At 37.8% G+C, this 17,845-nt stretch overlaps 1 protein-coding gene across 1 annotated transcript; it reads right to left on the bottom strand.

Annotated features, from left to right (window-relative positions):
- Positions 1-1,158: 1,158 nt before the first annotated feature.
- On the bottom strand, positions 1,159-17,604 carry LOC118799049 (B-cell receptor CD22-like). Its single transcript, XM_036558737.1, has 10 exons — positions 17,587-17,604; positions 12,749-12,789; positions 10,830-11,174; positions 10,141-10,419; positions 7,427-7,687; positions 5,176-5,451; positions 4,196-4,283; positions 2,921-2,950; positions 2,587-2,707; positions 1,159-1,689 (listed from the first exon to the last, which is right to left on the bottom strand). Exons 2-10 carry the CDS (start codon positions 12,774-12,776, stop codon positions 1,657-1,659), a joined length of 1,461 nt encoding a protein of 486 aa, XP_036414630.1. The 5' UTR covers positions 12,777-12,789; positions 17,587-17,604; the 3' UTR covers positions 1,159-1,656.
- Between the last annotated feature and the right edge of the window lie 241 nt (positions 17,605-17,845).

Below are 17,845 nucleotides of genomic sequence, written 5' to 3'. Positions count from 1 at the left end.
GTTTGAAAATGTATTATTTAAAAAAGATTTTTTCAACTTATGGGCATATATATATTTCTAAACACGCACGCGCACATATATATATATATATAATATGTAATATCATTGCAATTTACATAAAGTATTTACATGATGGATTTCTGCAGGCAACATTTTTTTCATTCCCATGACCCAGTAATATTATTTTAGCGGCCATCAAGAGATTACAAGCATAATAGGCAACGTTTACACAGCAGGTAAAAGTGGCCCGAATCTGATTTTCTCACCAAATCCGATTTTTTTGTTTGGCTGTTCACATTATCTTTAAAATGTGACCTGTATGCGACATCAAGTCTGAACAGAACTCGCTCCTAAACCGACCCGCATGCGCAAAAGAACAGTGCTTCACATGGCAGCTCGTCCAGAGGTAAACAGCCATGACGGCCAGTGAACGCCTGTCGCTCCCGGAGCTTTCAGTTTCGTCTTCGCCAGCATCGCAGGAGCGAGTATAAAGTTCCAGTGGTTGACAGCTGAGCTGGACTCATCACCCACAGTGTGTTCGAGTTCGCCGTAAAAAGGGCGCGTTATTCGGCCACGGCCGCTTCTTTGGTTCGCGTCCTCGGATTCTTTAAACTGTTCTCTGACGCTGCAGCCTCGGTCTCCTCCGGCCGTTTCATTCTAACCTCTTCGAACACGGAGCGGTTTGATGAGTCTCTTCTATTTTTTTGGGTACAGAAACATCAGACTGAATGTTTATGAGTCTCAGCAGCGCGAAATTATGACGAATGTCGAGTTGGACAGACGTTAAAGTCGCATGAATTCCGATCTGGCTGTTCAGACTGAGTCGCATTGCCGCAGATCGGATGCGGGTCGGATACCGTCTCAAATCGGAATTGAAAATGTCAGATTCAGTGCGTTTTTTGCTGTTCACACTGCCACACATCTGTGTCACATTTGAGGAAAAAGATCGAATTTGGGCCACCTTTTACCTGCTGTGTAGACGCAGCCATAGATCCCCTAATAACAAGAAATAAAAGAATGTATTACCTTTTAAAGGACACAAATGTACTGGAGCACTACAGAGCTTATTTTGGAATCTACTGTTTTTTATCTACTGTTTTGCTTTTTCTTTACATTCGGCTTTTTCAGTTAATACTTCATGTTCACAAAATGAATAAACTATGAGGGAATCATAGCACATAATTTATAACTTGTCTGCTGCAGTTGTGGGAACGTTATTAAATTAATAGTTGTATGTACATGGGAACAAACTTAAATATAGCATTTGACTGCATATTTTAGAGCACAATTTCTATTTAATTAACATAATAGGGAAAAATATATAAAATAAAACCTAAAATATCCAAAAAGCAAAGAAAATGTTATTTTTTATTTAATTTAACTATAATTTTGTGTGTATATATATATATATATATATAAAAGAACATTCTAAAAATTAGAACAAGTTACCCACACAGTTACGGGCCTTCACAGCCCACACATAGTGGCAAAGAAGTCTTTCTTCTTATGTGCATTATATTTGCAGTCTGTTGAGTTAAATGAAAGCTCAGCTTTAACACAAAGTCTTGAATTCTTCACCAGTAAAGGCAGAAAATTGCAGGCTAAAGGCTACTGAAGTTCAGCGCTGAGGAGCAGATCTCTCGATCTCAGAAGGTCTCAGTAGTTCTGGTAGATGTCGTACCCGTCATCCTAACAAACACAGAAAGCATCATGACTGATACTGCAACTATATGGATTAAATTCTTGAAATGCCTAACAGAAAATTGTCCAGTCAGGATTTTTTTCTCCATGGCATCTACGTATATACAACTAAGTGAGTTCACCTCACTGGAAGTTCTCTGCCACCACCATGCTTTTATTCTGGTTATCTGTCATGGCAGACCAGCAGTTCAACAAAAACTAGTTCTGTTGTGGACTAAACCTATAATTGATATATCATCACTTCTTTAGTCCTTCACTTCTTTATATACAGATGGTCGACATAAGTAGATCCCATTTACGGACACTCTGATTTGCCCCTTTACTTGAGTACTGAGTGTTTTAACTGTCACAGTAATGTAAGGCTGTTTTTATAGGGAAACCTTTATGCACCTCTAGTTGCTTGAAGTCTGCATGAAACTATATTGCACTTGAGTTGCATAATGTAAAACATCCTGCAACTTATGCGAAGCTCAACAGTTGCAAGCATTTCAACTTCATAAAACAGCCAATAAAAATGCGGATAACAAATCACTCAGTGGATGAGGAAATAAAGCAGAAGATGGTTTATGGAAAAGCACACCCCCAACCCCACTGCTATAATGCAGGGTTTGTAATTTTTTTTCAGTTTGCCATGTCAATAAATGTGAGACTCTTAAACCAGCCGCCCTAACTATTCAGCTAATGCTAACAGCTACTTTAACAGCTGCTTGTCCCATTGTTTCTTCTGTTAGCCAGCTGTTATCATGATCTCATGAGCTAGACCAAGCCTCTATATAAGGAGCACTACATTCATCAGTGTTTGTGTTGGCCTAACACAGCTGACTCAGCTCATGAAGGGGTTAATAATAAGATGATGCATCATTCTTGTGATGCAGTATCTTGTACCTTGTTTGTCTGTGGAGTGTCCATGGTGTTAGTATAGATGTCTTCTCCAGCTGCATTGTTCGCATAGATATTGTCATGAAGATTCACGACGATATTCTTTCCACTGGAATCTCTACGTGATCTAAACCCACAAAGTCAATGTTATTAGTCACATCTAACAACAAAATACAGCTGAAAAATTCCTTCATCATGCAGACATGGAGCAATGTTTACTTCCAATTCCTTTGAGAAGTGAACTTTTAAAAAAAAAATTAAACTGTGTATAATTTCCTACTTCATAACTCATTTATCTATCTGAACAGGCAAATGAAAATCTGTTGCTTCTTTCTGTTACCTGTAGGTGGAGTCAGCTGGTTGCTGGCGTCTGTGGCAAAACAGAAAACAGACAGTGTGAACTTTAAACCTCTATGAACGACACTCATTGGCTTATTGAAGGAAGCTGCTGGATTTTAGATTAGTTTTAGCACAGCTTTAAAAGAATGGTTCAACGAAGAATCAAATGAACACAATTTACCATTTACATCAGATATATTCAACTGGACAAGATGTTTGGTGTCCAAAGTGTGCTTCTGTAGTTTAGACAAGGAGCTATCAGGCTAACATTGCTAACTAACACTAGAAGTCAATAGTCACCCAAAACGTTTTCCATAAATACATCCCCAAAACTTATTTCAACCCAGTCAAACCACATTCAGCTCTTCATTAAGGCCATAAAGACTTGGTTTAGGACACAGTACGACTAAGAGGAGTCAGAATTTAGCGCAACACCTGTTGTCTAAAATGACTGCCATCTACATGGTGACGTTTTGTTCATTTTCATGGTTTACAATAAGTGATTTTCTGTCCTAAACCAATTCGGCATGACTTTAATGAAGACCTGGATGCTGTTTGAGTGAGCTGTGAGAGTTTTTGTGACTGCAAAACGAAAAAGATTTGGGTAACTATTGACAACGTTAGCCTCATAGCTCCAGTGCTCAAGTAAAGAAGTAAAATTGGAATACCAAACATGTCTTGGCTAAAATATAATGGAAATATTATGGAATAAGTGGAAAATTGTGCCATTTGCCATTTGGTTAAGATGGCAGTAATAATTATAATGATAATAGAGTGAATGATGCCAAGGAAGTAAGCAGTCCTGTTAGTCAACAATAGAGACTAAAGACTAAGGTCCAATCCCATTTCTTATTTGTACCCCTACCCCTTGTTTTCGAGTGTCATCTTGCCCCTTGGAACTGAGTTACAGGACAGTGGTTGAAATCTTCCCCTACACAGTGGGGCAACTCCCAAATAAAGAAGGACATTACTTCATTAACAGGGTACTAGTGCTGCTCTGTAGGCGACCCTGCCAGTCTGCAGTGACAGCAGAGGAGGGTTCAGCAACCTCACTGATGGGCTTTAGTTACATTTTGGGAATCATATGCCTTAAAAGTGGGGCAATTTATTGCCCACCCCTAATTCTTCAGTGATATGAAGCTGAAGATATGAAGCTTCTTGTTTGAATTGTCCCATTCCACCCCGAATGGTGCAGCAGTTACATTCTGGTGCCTCAAATTTAGCTAGCAAGGGGTGAAATGAGATTGGGCCTAGGAGACATGTCTGTAAACTGTACCTCTTCTTCAAGCAGATAGCTACCACAGCAATTCCTAGGATGATGCACCCCACAGCCACTACAGCAGCTACCATCGATCCAGAGTTTCCTGGAAATGATGGAAAAAATACTTAAAGCAAGAGTTCCATAAAATAAATGTATACAGATTTTCCACTTTTCTCATGTAATTATGGCAAGACATGTTCACCGTTGTGCTAACTGCATGTCCAAATCATCACACTCTTGAAAAAATTGTGTCAAGTTGGTAAGTAATTTTAGACTTGCTTATGTGGTTTCTACAATTAGCAAAGCTAATAACAGTAGTAGCCATTCTGAAGTGTGAATTTCGTCTGTATTTTGGTCCATTTTAATTGTTAAAAGTATGTCTTACAGTGCCTGAAACCACACAAACAAATCTATTGCAGATTATTCAGCAACAAGATGTGGCATGAGGCAAGTGTGTGATGTTGTAGACCTTAGGTCCACCTTACCACTGTTGTCTCTGCAAGAGGTAAGAAAACAGTTCAATTTCCAATATAATTTTCAAAATCTTAAATAATGGAGTAATGTTTGAGTAATAGACAACCTTGTCTTAAAACTGAATGATAATTGCTTTAAAGCATTATTTGAATTACTCATTTAAATATTTAACAGCCATTTACTGCGCTGAAAAATGTGACCGCTTTTCAAATAACAGAGAGAAAGAGAAACTTCTTTAGTGTTAAGTTTCTTGTACAACAATTGAGACAACAACTGCTTTTATTTTTTAGAGCGCCTGAGGAAAAATAAGATCTCTTGTTATCCAGTAAAGGCAAAAATGAATAAAAGTCAACATTAGATTAAAACTTAGCGTTCAGTGATTGCTCTCTGAGAACTTCGGACTCAATTGTGGTGGATGGAAAACTGTGTAAATGTATTTTTTTGACTTAACAAGAACATTAAGAACACAGCCAGGTCTGTCTAGTGTTCTTTCACTCATACACCATTTAGAAATGCACTACCTTCTGACAGTGAATTCTGGATTGGCATCTGGTAAGTGTCTGTCCCCACATTGTTAGACGCCTTACAGGACACGTTACTGGCCGGCGGTCCTGTCAGCTCCGACACTGTTATTCTTCCTGTGTATTGAGTCGTTGTATTGAAGTGTGGGAGTGGAGCGCTGCTACCATCAACCATCCAGAAGATTTTAGCTTTGGGTTCTGCTTCCACTTGACATACACACCGGACACCTCCAGCCGACACAAAGCATGATGAATTCATCAGGATGGTGGGGGGAACTGAGAGACAGGTAAATACAGGACATGACTGCTGTACTGCTTAACACATTAACCAAGGTTAGAATATAATGAAAACACACTGGTGTTCTTAATATCACAAATAATAGAAACCATTAAAAGTTTCCTAGTGATGTCCACTAGTCATATATACACAACACCATTTCCAAAAAAGTTGGGATGCTGTGCAAATTATAAATAAAAAGAAAATACAATGATGTGCAGACCATTTAAACCCTATATTTGATTAAAAATAGTATAAAGACGACAAATCAAATATTGAAAATGAGAAATTTTATAGTTTTTTGAAAAATATATACCCATTTTGAATTTGATGCCAACAACACATTCCAAAAAAGTTGAGATGGGGACAACAAAAGGCTGGTAAAGTTGCGTAGTGCCACCTGGTGGTTGATTGACAGCAGGATCTGTAACATGATTGGGTATGAAAGAGCATCACAGGGAAGCTGAGTCTTTCAGAAGTAAAGATGAGGAGGAGTTCACTACTCTGTGAAAGACAACATTTGAAATCCTTTTTGGAAATCATGGACACTGTCTTCTCTGGGCTAAAGACCACTCAGCTTGTTATCAGTGCACAGTTCAAAAGCCAGTATTCATGATGGTACAGGGGTGCATTAGTGCGCATTGCATGGGTGACATGCACATCTGTGAAGGCACCATTAATGCTGAATGATATATACAGGTTTGGCAACATATGCTGCCATCCAGATGACATCTTTTTTAGCGAAGGCCTTGATTGTTTCAGCAAGACAATGTAAAACCACATTCTGCATGTATTATAACAGCATTGCTCTGTATTAAAAGAGTCCAGGTGCTAAACTGAGCTGCCTGCAGTCCAGACCTGTCACCCACTGATGAAATTTGGCACATTATTAAATGAAAAATACGATAAATGAGCCCCTGAATTGTTGAGCAGCTGAAATCCTGTATCAAACAAGAACAGGAAAACATGTAACTTTCAAAACTACAGCACTGTCTCCTCAGTTCCCAAACTATAGAGTGTTATAGAGTTATAGAGTGTTGTTAAAAGAAAAGGTGATGATACACAGTGGTAAACATGCCCCTGTCCCAACTTTGTTGGCATCAAATTCAAAATGGGCATATATTTTTCAAAAACTATAAAATTTGTCAGTTTCAATGTTTGCTATGTTGTGTTTGTAGTATTTTCCTTTGAAAATATGATTTACATGATTTGCATATCGTTGCATTCTATTTTTATTTACATTTTGCACAGCGTCCCAACTTTTTTGCAATAACAAAAACTTAAGCAAGTTATTAGTACCCCTTCCTGCCAATGTATTGTTTGATTGTTTTCGCATACATCATGAGGACGAACATTTTGTAACATTTTGTGGGTTGTTCTTCCCCGAGGGGATGAATCTGATGATTGTAAGTTTGTTGAAAGAGAATTTGAAGAGAACTCAAAACTTGGTGAAGGACGTGTCTTCTGAAGATGTGAGTAAATGATCTACTATTGTCATCCTATCTTCATCAGTAAAATGTTGTTTTTGCATTTGAGACCTAAACATCAAGCTGGACCTTCTTTTTCAGCCTGTTTATGTGACATTAATACATATGATGTGTTTTGAAAAACTCCTGACCTGATGCCTCTGACTTTTAAATGATTATTTCAAGCTTTACAGGGTGACTCACACCGTTTTCTTTGGCTGTTTTTTTCTCCTGACTTTGTAATGCTGCTTCACTAAAATCCTTCACAGTACACCACTGAATGTGATGCTTTTTTAAAGAGACGTTATCGCTGCTTTATTGGCAGGATTTAGTGGTGAGGTGTGCATCTGTAGTCGATACTATACCAGAGGGGGCACCCAATTGCGATGAAGCTGAAAATGAATTATACACACCAACCAAGGCGGCCAAGGTGTTCACAGGTTCAGTCTGAGATTTTTGTTAGGGACTTCTCATACAATATTATCAAAATAAATAAGGAAATACTCACAATGGACAATCAGCAGTACTGGCTCTGATTGACCTCTTCCAGCGGAGTTACGGGCAATGCAGGAGACTGACGTGTCTCGTTTGACAGATCCAAGGTTAAAAATTTTCTGTTCTGTCTGGTTCCTGATGGAAATCTTTTGGGTGACAAGCCACTCGTAGTGAGTTGGTGCAGGGTTGCTCTTACTAGTACATGTGAGTGAGACCGTAGCACCTTCAACCACACTTCTATCTGCGCCATCTATTTTCACATCTGTGGGGGCGTCTGTGGAGATACAGTGAATACAAGTTGTATATTTTATTGCTGCATTTCTGTTGGCCTACAAGCTATTTCACTGTAAACAGTCCAGACTTAGCAGAGTTCAATAGCACACAAAATACACAGACATTAACAAATGGATTTTTTGTAAACAATGAATAACTTTTGAACAAATTTAACCCGTGAATTAATAGTGAACTGACTGAAATGAGCTCTCTTCTGCTTCCATTGCACTTATGCCACACTGATATTTAACACTGTTTTTAATGTCTTTGAATAGGGTTATCTCCTCTGTTCTCTTAAAGGTGAGATGCTATGCTGCTCATCTAATGATTTAAGTGAAGTGGAGTAAATTCAGGTGATGATTTGGCCAAGATGATATAAATCTCATTGAGAACTTCCAGAACTATTTTGGGAAATAAGAAAAATCCACCTGAATAGTTAGTGAATAGCAATAGTTCAAAATACACTATATGGACCAATGTATTGGGACACATACAGGAGCTTTTATGACGTCGCATTCTAAATCCATAGGCATTAATATGGAGTTGGTCCCCCTTTTGCAGCTTTAACAGCTTCCACTCTGTTGAGTGTCTGTGGGAATTTTTGCCCATTCATCAAGAACAGCATTTGTGAGGTCAGATGTTGGACGAGAGGGCCTGGCTGGCAATCTCCATTCTAGTTCATCCCAAAGGTAAATGATGGGGTTGAGGTCAGGGCTCTGTGCAGGCCCGTCAAGTTCTTCCACACCAAACTCACCCAGCCATGCCTTTATGGACCTTGCTTCGTGGACTGGGGCTCAGTCATGCTGGAACAGAAAAGGGTCTTCCCCAAACCGTTCCCACAAAGTTGGAAGCATACAGTTGTCCAAAATGTCTTGGTCTGCTGAAGTGTTTAGATTTCTCTTCACTGGAACTAAGGCGGCTAGGCCAACCCCTGAAAAACAACCCCATAACATTATCCCTACTCCACCAAACTTTACAGCTGGCACAATGTTCTCCTGGCAATCGCCAAACCCAGACTCGTCCATCAGACTGAGAACTGTGATTCATCACACCACAGAATACGTTTCCACTGCTCCACTTTACACCACCCCATCCAACGCTTGGCATTGTGCTTGGTGATGAAAGGCTTAAATGCAGCTGCTCGGTCATAGAAACCCATGCCATTGAGCTCATTGCACACAGTTTTTGTGCTGATGTCAATGTCAGAGGACATTTGAAACTCTGCAGTTATTGCATCAGCAGGGCGTTGATGACTTCTATGCACTATGTGCCTCAGCACTCGACAACCCTGCTCTGTAATTGTACGTGGTCTGACACTTCAAGGCTGAATTGCTGTTGTTCCTAAACACTTCCACTTTTTATTAATACCACTCACAGTTGATCGTGGAATATCTAGGAGGGAACAAATTTCTTGGCACGGTGGCATCCTATTACAGCACCACGCTTGAATTCAGTGAGCTCTTTAGAATAACCCATTCTTTCACAAATGTTTGTAAAAGCAGACTGCATGGCTTATGCTTGATTTAATACATCTTTAGCAATGTGACCGAATGAAACACCTGAATTCAATGATTAAGAACTTTGTCCCAATACTTTTTTTTCTATACAGTATATGACAAATTAGTGTTATCACTTGTTAGTAGCTTTGATAGTGTAGTCTTTTTTGGTGAAATGGTTAAAGAAAGAAAGAAAAGTCTGCTTCACTACTGGTAAAATTCACTTTATCAGCCGGGCAAGCCGACACTACAGACCAGTTTTCTGGACATCAGTTAACCCTTGTTTACAGTAGCCACAAAATGCAGATTCCTCATGTTTTGGAGCTCCATCAGTTGAGCTACGCAATTTTGTTTCTTCTTCTTTCATTGGCAGGTGAAGAGAAGTGAATTGTTTTCAGACAATTTCTCACCCCACGTCTTTCACCCCTCATTGATCACAACAGCTCAATTTCACACGCAGAGAACTTCATGAAGTTAAGTTTTTTTTTATTTGATTATATTATTTAAAAATGTACAAGTCTGCTGGAGGAATGGTCACTGGCAGACTTGCAGATAGAGGATATGCCTAATCTTGAACAAAACTGCAGAGCCAATGGTACATCAACACTGGAAATTCCCTTTAGTCTAGGCTTAGGCTTAATCTACACCAATGAAACTAGCCCTAAATGAAGCTTTATTTCACTAATAACCAATTGGTGACTAGAGACGGACCTACAAAATACTCATAAACATGCTTAGTTGTCTGTTTGCTTTGTTTACATTAACTTTCTAGTATGTACAAAAAAAAAAACAACCTTTCAGTAATTCTTTTGTGACTGCTGGCGTTTAGTATAAAACTTTATATTAGTTATAATACTCATATTGTTATAAAACAAGAAAGGAGTTCCATGACTGGCTGAAAGAACAATACATAGTTCTAAGGTTCACAGGTTTTTAACAACATAAAGTGTAGACTTACATAAGATGTTGAGCGTATGAGCCGCAGATCTGCCGTTGAATATGCAGCTAAGCGTCCTCGTGTGGTTTAGACGGTTTGCTCTGAACTGTGCTTGTGTCACTGAAGTCCACAGTCCTCCTGAGGGTGTGTTGCTGATCACCTTGTTATAAATGTCAGACAAACCCTCCCATTTCACTGGTTGAGGAAACGAAGGACAGGAATGTCGGACTGTGCAGGTGGCAGAGAATAAATTTCCATCCGTTGATGGGCTCTCTACGGAAATGCTAATCTCAGGGTTCACTGGAATCAAAGCACAAATATTAATATTAATTGGTCAGAAGACTTTTAGAGTCCAAAATCATAATTACTTGTATTATTACTTATTGAAGTCATTTAATATGGATGGGAAATCGTAGCACGTTTTCCTTCCGTATCATTTTTTTTGGTAATACATGGTATTGAGGAGGGTCTCTGAGCTAGCTGAGGGTTTCCTCTTGATATTCGGTGAGGTGGTGGGGGGGGTGAAATATAATATTGTTGAGTAATGTTACTTTTGTGCCAGCCTGCTGGTGCATGGTGATGCAATCAAAAATATGATGCATTATGCTTAATCTGACCAGACACATGATTTATCAAGTTACATTTTGATAGCTTTAATAGTCGTTTTATTGGCTGCAAGTTTTGAGTGTTTGCATTGTTTGTATACTCACCGACATTTATTTGGATGTATTTATATTGGTTGCTAGATGTCTCTGGATAGATCCATGGATACAGGCTTATCCCATTATCTTCCTGGCGGACACTGTTGATCTTTAAGCTGCAGTCTCCCTGACTGGGACTTCCAGGCACTGATGTTCTTCCTCTAAACTCAGCTATTATATCTGCAGTGTTTCTAGAATACACTACAGGGTACCCTAAACCTTTATACTTGTACCATATCACGTGACTGTGTGAGCTGGTGCGGCACGATATCATCACACAGCTGCCCTTAACAGCTTTAACTGATTGTGGCACCTGAACCTCCCAGCCATGACTCAGGCAGCTCAGCACTGAAACTGTGGAGAAGAAGAAAGAAGATGACAGAGCATGTTTAACTTTGTGGGGTCACTACTGATGCTACTAATAGATGCAGCATTTCCACCAATCCTAGAACATTTGTTGAACTTATTAAAAATAACATTTCAGCTAGCGTAACTATGTCCTCCATATATTTTCATCTTGCTTTGGGGCTTAGTTATTTTAGCTAAAAGTAACATTAAAAAAAACAACTTGATTTCTAGTTGAGTGTATGGAAAAAGAATAATTTAACGTCATAACCGACAAAGAAAACAAATGAAAACAAATTATTAGTGGTTATTCACAAAAAGGAGGAGCAATTTTCTTTAACCTGGCATGCCCAGAGGGAGGCTTGGTTCACCAAGAGAAATTTTTGTGATTTTAACATGAAAATGAAGGTGCATGAAGGAGAATAAAACACACGCTAACAAGTCATATGTGTAGAATGATTCACTGAATTCAATGACTGTACCAATACATATCAGATCAAAAACTGCTTGCTAGGTAATTTGACTTATTTTTATGAAAAAGCATAGAGCACAGCAGACAGTAATAAGGTTAAAAGGTCAGTGTGTGCTTCTTTTTAGACCCCTCTTCAACAATTATTATAAATAGAGGCAATTCTCAAAACTCTGCCCATCATAATCTGCTAAAAGCCCTATACTGGCCCCATGAGGTGTTTTGTACTCTGGTCCAGTAGGGGGAGCTCTTACATAATAATGATTGCCCTCTTGACCAGCATTCATCCATTTTTGTAAAGAACTCTAAGTTACAGTTAAAGGTGAGAAACTCCCGGGGGGAAACCTGCATTTGCATCAAGTTGTTCTTACCTGTAAGCTTTGTGTCATTTTATGATAAGTAATTCCTTCTCAAAATGAAAATAACCTGAATTCGAACCCAAACTATTTATGTATGAAATTTGAGTTTTTATTTTATAAGATCAAACATATGTTATTTCACAATGTAATATATTGTTTACTCTTCTAAATATTAAAAAAGATCATTTATGACCAAAAGGTGATGAAATTGATAAGAGAAAGTGACCCAGTGTTGTTTTTCTTAACATTGTTTTTCTTACTGTTTTTCAGTACAAACCAATGATAAAATAAATAAACCATTTCTAATGTTTAATTGATTCAAAAACATCTTGTGAATATTTGTATATGTGGCTGGGTCTAAATTAAAAGCTCAGATTATTTCTATTTGTGTTTTATTCTTCAAAAAGAATAACATTGTGCCAACCATCCTCATAACACATCAGCCAACCACATAGTGGGGCTGGTTAGCACACATGAATTTACTAATTCCCAGACACATTTTTTGATAATGAATGGTCTGAGATATACAGCAGAGAGGCAAAGCTGTGCCAACCAACCCCACTTTTCAGACATACAATACACACTGTAAAGGAATTTATTAAAAAGACTGAGTCCTTTTAAAGATGTTTACAAATGAAAGAGACATTTTATTGCTGGATAAGATACTGAAACCTCTGCTTTATATTTGTAACAGTATGCAATGAATCACCTTCCTAATGTAGGCAAGTAAAGTCATAATTGAAAGCAAACTTTACCAGTTAAGAAGAGTTTGGATCTCTCCATTACTGGGCGAGGCCTAGAAAAGGAAAGAAAAAAGAGAAAAGTGAATCATGATTTAGACTTTTACCTTTTGGGTGACTCTGCTCAAATTTCATATTTTGTTGACTTTCTATGTTAAAAAAAAATGTTACACATCCTCTACAGAGAACACACTTCTACACAGTTTAATGCACAATATAACTTTTTATTTGCTGAATTTAACATATTGGGACATGAAATGTGGCCTGTGCAAATGTTACGGCACATTTAAAATTTTTAATGTTTTATTTTTTTGTGTCTTTTAGCATGACATTTGACCATGGGTATGCAAACTTTTGCATACAACTGTATCTGTAAAACCTGGCCTTGGCCTGCCAGATCCTGTCCTATTATATTGCTATTCTATCTGCCCTGAAGTGCAGTATTTCCCATTGTTTTTCAACACTGTCGATCCTTACTGGATCACATACCTGTGTGCCCAAAGAACACTGTGAACCCCTGGTAAAATACATTGAACTAAAATATGTTACAAGAACTTCCAATGAATTTGACATTATTATTTGCGGTATTCAAATGTTAATTCGTAGATAGGGCTTCCTTCACTCCTATAATTTAGAAATAACTCAGCCAGCTAGTATTGTCGTCCATTTAGTTACTGAATAATACGCCTTGGGAGGTAATGCAACATTTTTTAATGAGTTAAACAAAGTTTTTGCTTGAATTTTTTGCATTTTTAGAAACATGCATTTTCCCAGATACACCTAAAATGGCAGCTGTTAAATATCAACCTAAAAAAATCTGGGTAATCAGTGGTAACTTCAAATTTGTTCTGTCAGAGTAAAATCAGACAAAAAGTAGCTACAGTTATCTGAGTTGTCTGATCTTAGTGAAAAATACTCCTGCATACTCTCATACAGTATTATACACTGGATTGGTCTTTCTGGGCCTTTTCTAAATTGGTCTGACACATTTAACTAGAAGACCGTACTGGTGTACCACAGAGCTCAGTCCTGGGTCCCCTTCTGTTTCTGTATAGGCCACATACAGATAATTGTCACTGAGCTTGGTGACAACTGATGAATACCAGCTTGTCATGATGCATTAGATGATGCACTGTCTAGCATTGTTAGTGCTAGCGTTAGATAGTGATTAAATAAAAACACTGAACAAATACAACCTCATTTCCAAAAAATTTGGGACGATGTGCAAAATGTAAATAAAAATGTGCAAATGATTTAACATAAAAAAGAAAGAACTTGGGGATTTCATCATCTGTGGTACATAATGTCATTATATACCATATATATATTCACCGCATCTGGAGACATCTCTGTGAGCAAGGAACAAAGCCAAAAACCAGCGTTGGTTGGCCGTAATATTCGGGCCCTCAGGTGGCACTGCATTAAAACAGATACAATTCTATAGTGGAAATCGCTTCATGGGCTCCTATATATTTCCAAATGAACCAGTGTGAAGTTCCACAGTTCCTCACTGCATCCAAAAATGCAAGTTAAAACTTTAACATGCAAAGAAGAAACCATATATAACCAGAATCAAGAAACACTGCCACCTTCTCTGGGTCTGAGTTCATTTAAGATGGACTGAGATGAAGTGGAAAAGTGTCCTGTGGTCTAACCAATCAAAATGCATGTATTAAACTGGCCTGCCTGCAGTCCAGAACTGTGACCCATTGAAAACATTTGGTGCATTGTGAAACAAAAAATATGACAAAGAAGACTATGAACTGTCAAGCAGCTGAAATCGTATATTAAGCAAGAATGGGAAAACATTTAACATTTCAAAACTACAGCAGTCAGTCTCCTCAGTTCCCAAACGCTTACAAAGTGTTGTTAAAGGAAAAGATGATGCGACACCATAGTAAACACGACCCAGTGCCAACTTTTTGAAACATGCGGCTGTTGCTATATACATCTATATATATATATATATATATGTCTTAATATTTATATTGTTTTCATAGGGTCCTGACCATTAAAGAACATGGTGAAAGGGGGCTAACAGAGTATGCAGAGAAACAGATGGACTACAGTCTGTAATTGTAGAACCACAAAGTGCTCCTATATGGTAAGTGAAGCTGATAAAATGGACAATAAGGTGGTTTTAATGTTATTTAATGTTATGTTATTTAATGTTATTTCCATGTCATTTTGAAAAAATCATTAAATATTTTGGTGGAGTTAATCAGGCATTTTATAAATGCGCAATCTGGAATATAATATATGAAATATTGTAATGTTGTGCCCTCTCAACAGTAATTTGTGTACCATGCACATGCACACATTCACTAGACTGCTGAAACACACTCTCAGAAATAATGATACTAAACTGTCACTGGGGCAGTACTCTTCCTGTCACTGGGGTGGTACCCTCAAGGGTACATCTCAGTACCTTTAGTCAGGGAACATAATTGTACCATAATCCATTGAAATTATATTTTCTAAGTTGTATTGACTCTACACCCCCGGTCTCGTCTCCAGGCTTTTTATTTTATTGTTCTGTTTAAAAACATTAGGTTATGAAAAGGTATAAATATGTACTTTTTACCTGGAAAAACTTATTTAAGGTACACAATTGGACCTTAACACCACTGTTGTACCTTTGAGGGAACATTAACAGAACCTTCATTTCTAACAGTGCAGGATCAGTCCTGTTTTAGCCTACTCCTAATCAAAACAATGACAGACACCCAGAAACTCTTATCTTCAGTCAGTCTCTGGTGACTATTCACTTTGTTTTTTATGTGACCACTGTATTTTGAGATAATGGCCGAAATATCTGGTTGGGTTGATACTTTTTTAGCTAATTGAGAAATATGTGCTTACTTATTATCATATTATGTCCCATTAAATATCTCTGAGGTGCTTTTGGGACAATGCACAGTTTGCAGCTCTCAGTACAGCTGAGTGAAGCTGAAACTATGGTAAGAACAGGAACATTATGAGCATAAACCTCTCGAAAAGGTGCAGTTCTTCAAAAAACATCTGAACTGGGCTTGCCTGAAAAAGCCCAGTTATCATTATTAAAATCTATAACATAATACTGAGCTAACCCCACTATTATCTCATTATCGTAACACTGATGTAAAAAAGGTTAACCAATTTTCACAGGAAACGTTGCTGTGTAATTGTACTGCTTGATGGTTCTATGCCTGTACTTGAGAGTGAAAACAAAAATTAAAAGGTTGGAATAAAATTTTAACAAAAGTAATTGCTATAGGCTATAAATAAAATCTTCTGACTCATGCAGGTTCAGATTTTTTGACAGTTTGATTACAAACATCAGCACAAAAGCTTTTAAGATAATGACATTTGATTTGTTTTCTAAGAGTGCTGTCATTGTATTATGGGAATTCAAATCATTATGCTCTCTGCTGCGGTCCAGCTTATTTTCTCAGCCTTCCAATCACCGCTCAGCTCTAGCTGCATAAAAAAAAGAACAAGAAAAAGTGAGATCCATGCCTGATAGAATAAAGTATGTCATTTTCTTCCCATCAAAAGCCAAAAACAAATTTTAATAACGTTGTTGTCATCAGTGAGCAGTGAATTAGGTACTTCCAATGCTCTTTAACTACAAAAGCTACAATAGACTGTGTCAGAATGTCAAAGAGAATGTCTAGGCTAAAGCTTACTGCCTGCCATAGCAGTGTGCTACAGTCTAGGATAATTAGGTTTAGGTTTTTAAGTTTGCTGTGTTGTTTTTTCCTCATCTTTGTACATCTCAGCTGTCATCTTCATTAGGCAGAAGTTGTGCCCATGGTGGGCAGACACACACTTTATAATGAAGGGTGCTGTTGATTAGTGAAGTGACCTGTTGATGTGTTCTGTGAATTCTGCATTCTCTATGAGGTGTACACAGTCTTGTTATTGTTTTGTATCCCTACAATGTGTTTTGGAATAAGTAAAGGGTGATGATGCACTGGTGTCAGAAATAGGCTATAGACTGTTGTTGTCACATTGTGGGATATTAGCACACTTGGAAACTGTTCTTGCTACATGAAGGCTTTAGCCTGTCATAGCATGTAGTGCTAACTACCTTTCTCAGTTTGGTCAATTTTCTGTGCCTTGTGTTTTTTTTTAAAATTTAATTTACAACGTATAATACACACATACATCACTTACAGTGAATAGCAGAGAAAGTTACAGAGAAAAGTGAAATTTACCTCATAAAAAAGCAGCAAGTTAGCTTAACTTGGATCTATGAGTTATAAAGTTAAGTCCTTTCATGTGAGTTTACCGCCTGCACTACATGCTGCTTCCCCTCAGCACAGTCACCGCGCACTGTTTCCCTTCCCTCGCATGATATGGTGAGCCAAGCCTCTCACGAAAGAAAAAACCTCAGAACAAAAGCTTCATTTAGCAGATGTAGCTCGTAGAGACAAACACAGCCACAACAATAACGATACAATACTGAGTGGTTTTAATGCAAGCTAGTATATTTCTATAATGTGAATACTGTATTTTTCTGTACCTGTAAAACAACCCTGGTGGTGTCCAATAGTTACTAATGGCATTTTGTGTTTTCCTGATGGGTTAATATCACAGTGTAAAGGATTCTAATGGTTTAACAGGTGTCCTACTGGAAACTACTGGTCTCTATTTGTAACCATTAAGCCTTTTCATTTGAGAAAGCGAAAACATCTGGTTTTAATCCTAATGGTTCTAATAGTCTTTTTTCAGCAGGGAATACAATTACCATTTTGTATCCTGATTATGTAAAGCAATTACATGTACTTACTACCAGTCCTGTTATTATTATTGTTATTATTATTATTATTATTATTTGTAGTAGTAGTTTGAATGTATTTATCTCTTACCTTTCACTGCTGCAGATGCCTTGGTCTCGCTGGCAAATAGAAACTTTTTGTTACACTGAAGTCATTTAACTTCTATTATACCAAGAATAGAGTGGGCGGAGCTTCCTCTTTCCTCGAAGAGTTAAAAACAGCCACTATTGGCATTCACTTCTGCTTTATGACCATTTCATTTCATAATCGCTGTTAGAATCACTGTCCCAATCATTTTGGTGCAATTTCTGGACCATGAAGAAATGAAATGAAGTTATGAAGAAATTGC

This window comes from Colossoma macropomum, unplaced genomic scaffold (genome assembly GCF_904425465.1).
Source record: "Colossoma macropomum unplaced genomic scaffold, Colossoma_macropomum, whole genome shotgun sequence".
NCBI lineage: Eukaryota > Metazoa > Chordata > Actinopteri > Characiformes > Serrasalmidae > Colossoma > Colossoma macropomum.
Note: the sequence above shows the minus strand (reverse complement) of the source record. Positions and strands in the feature narration are given on the sequence as shown.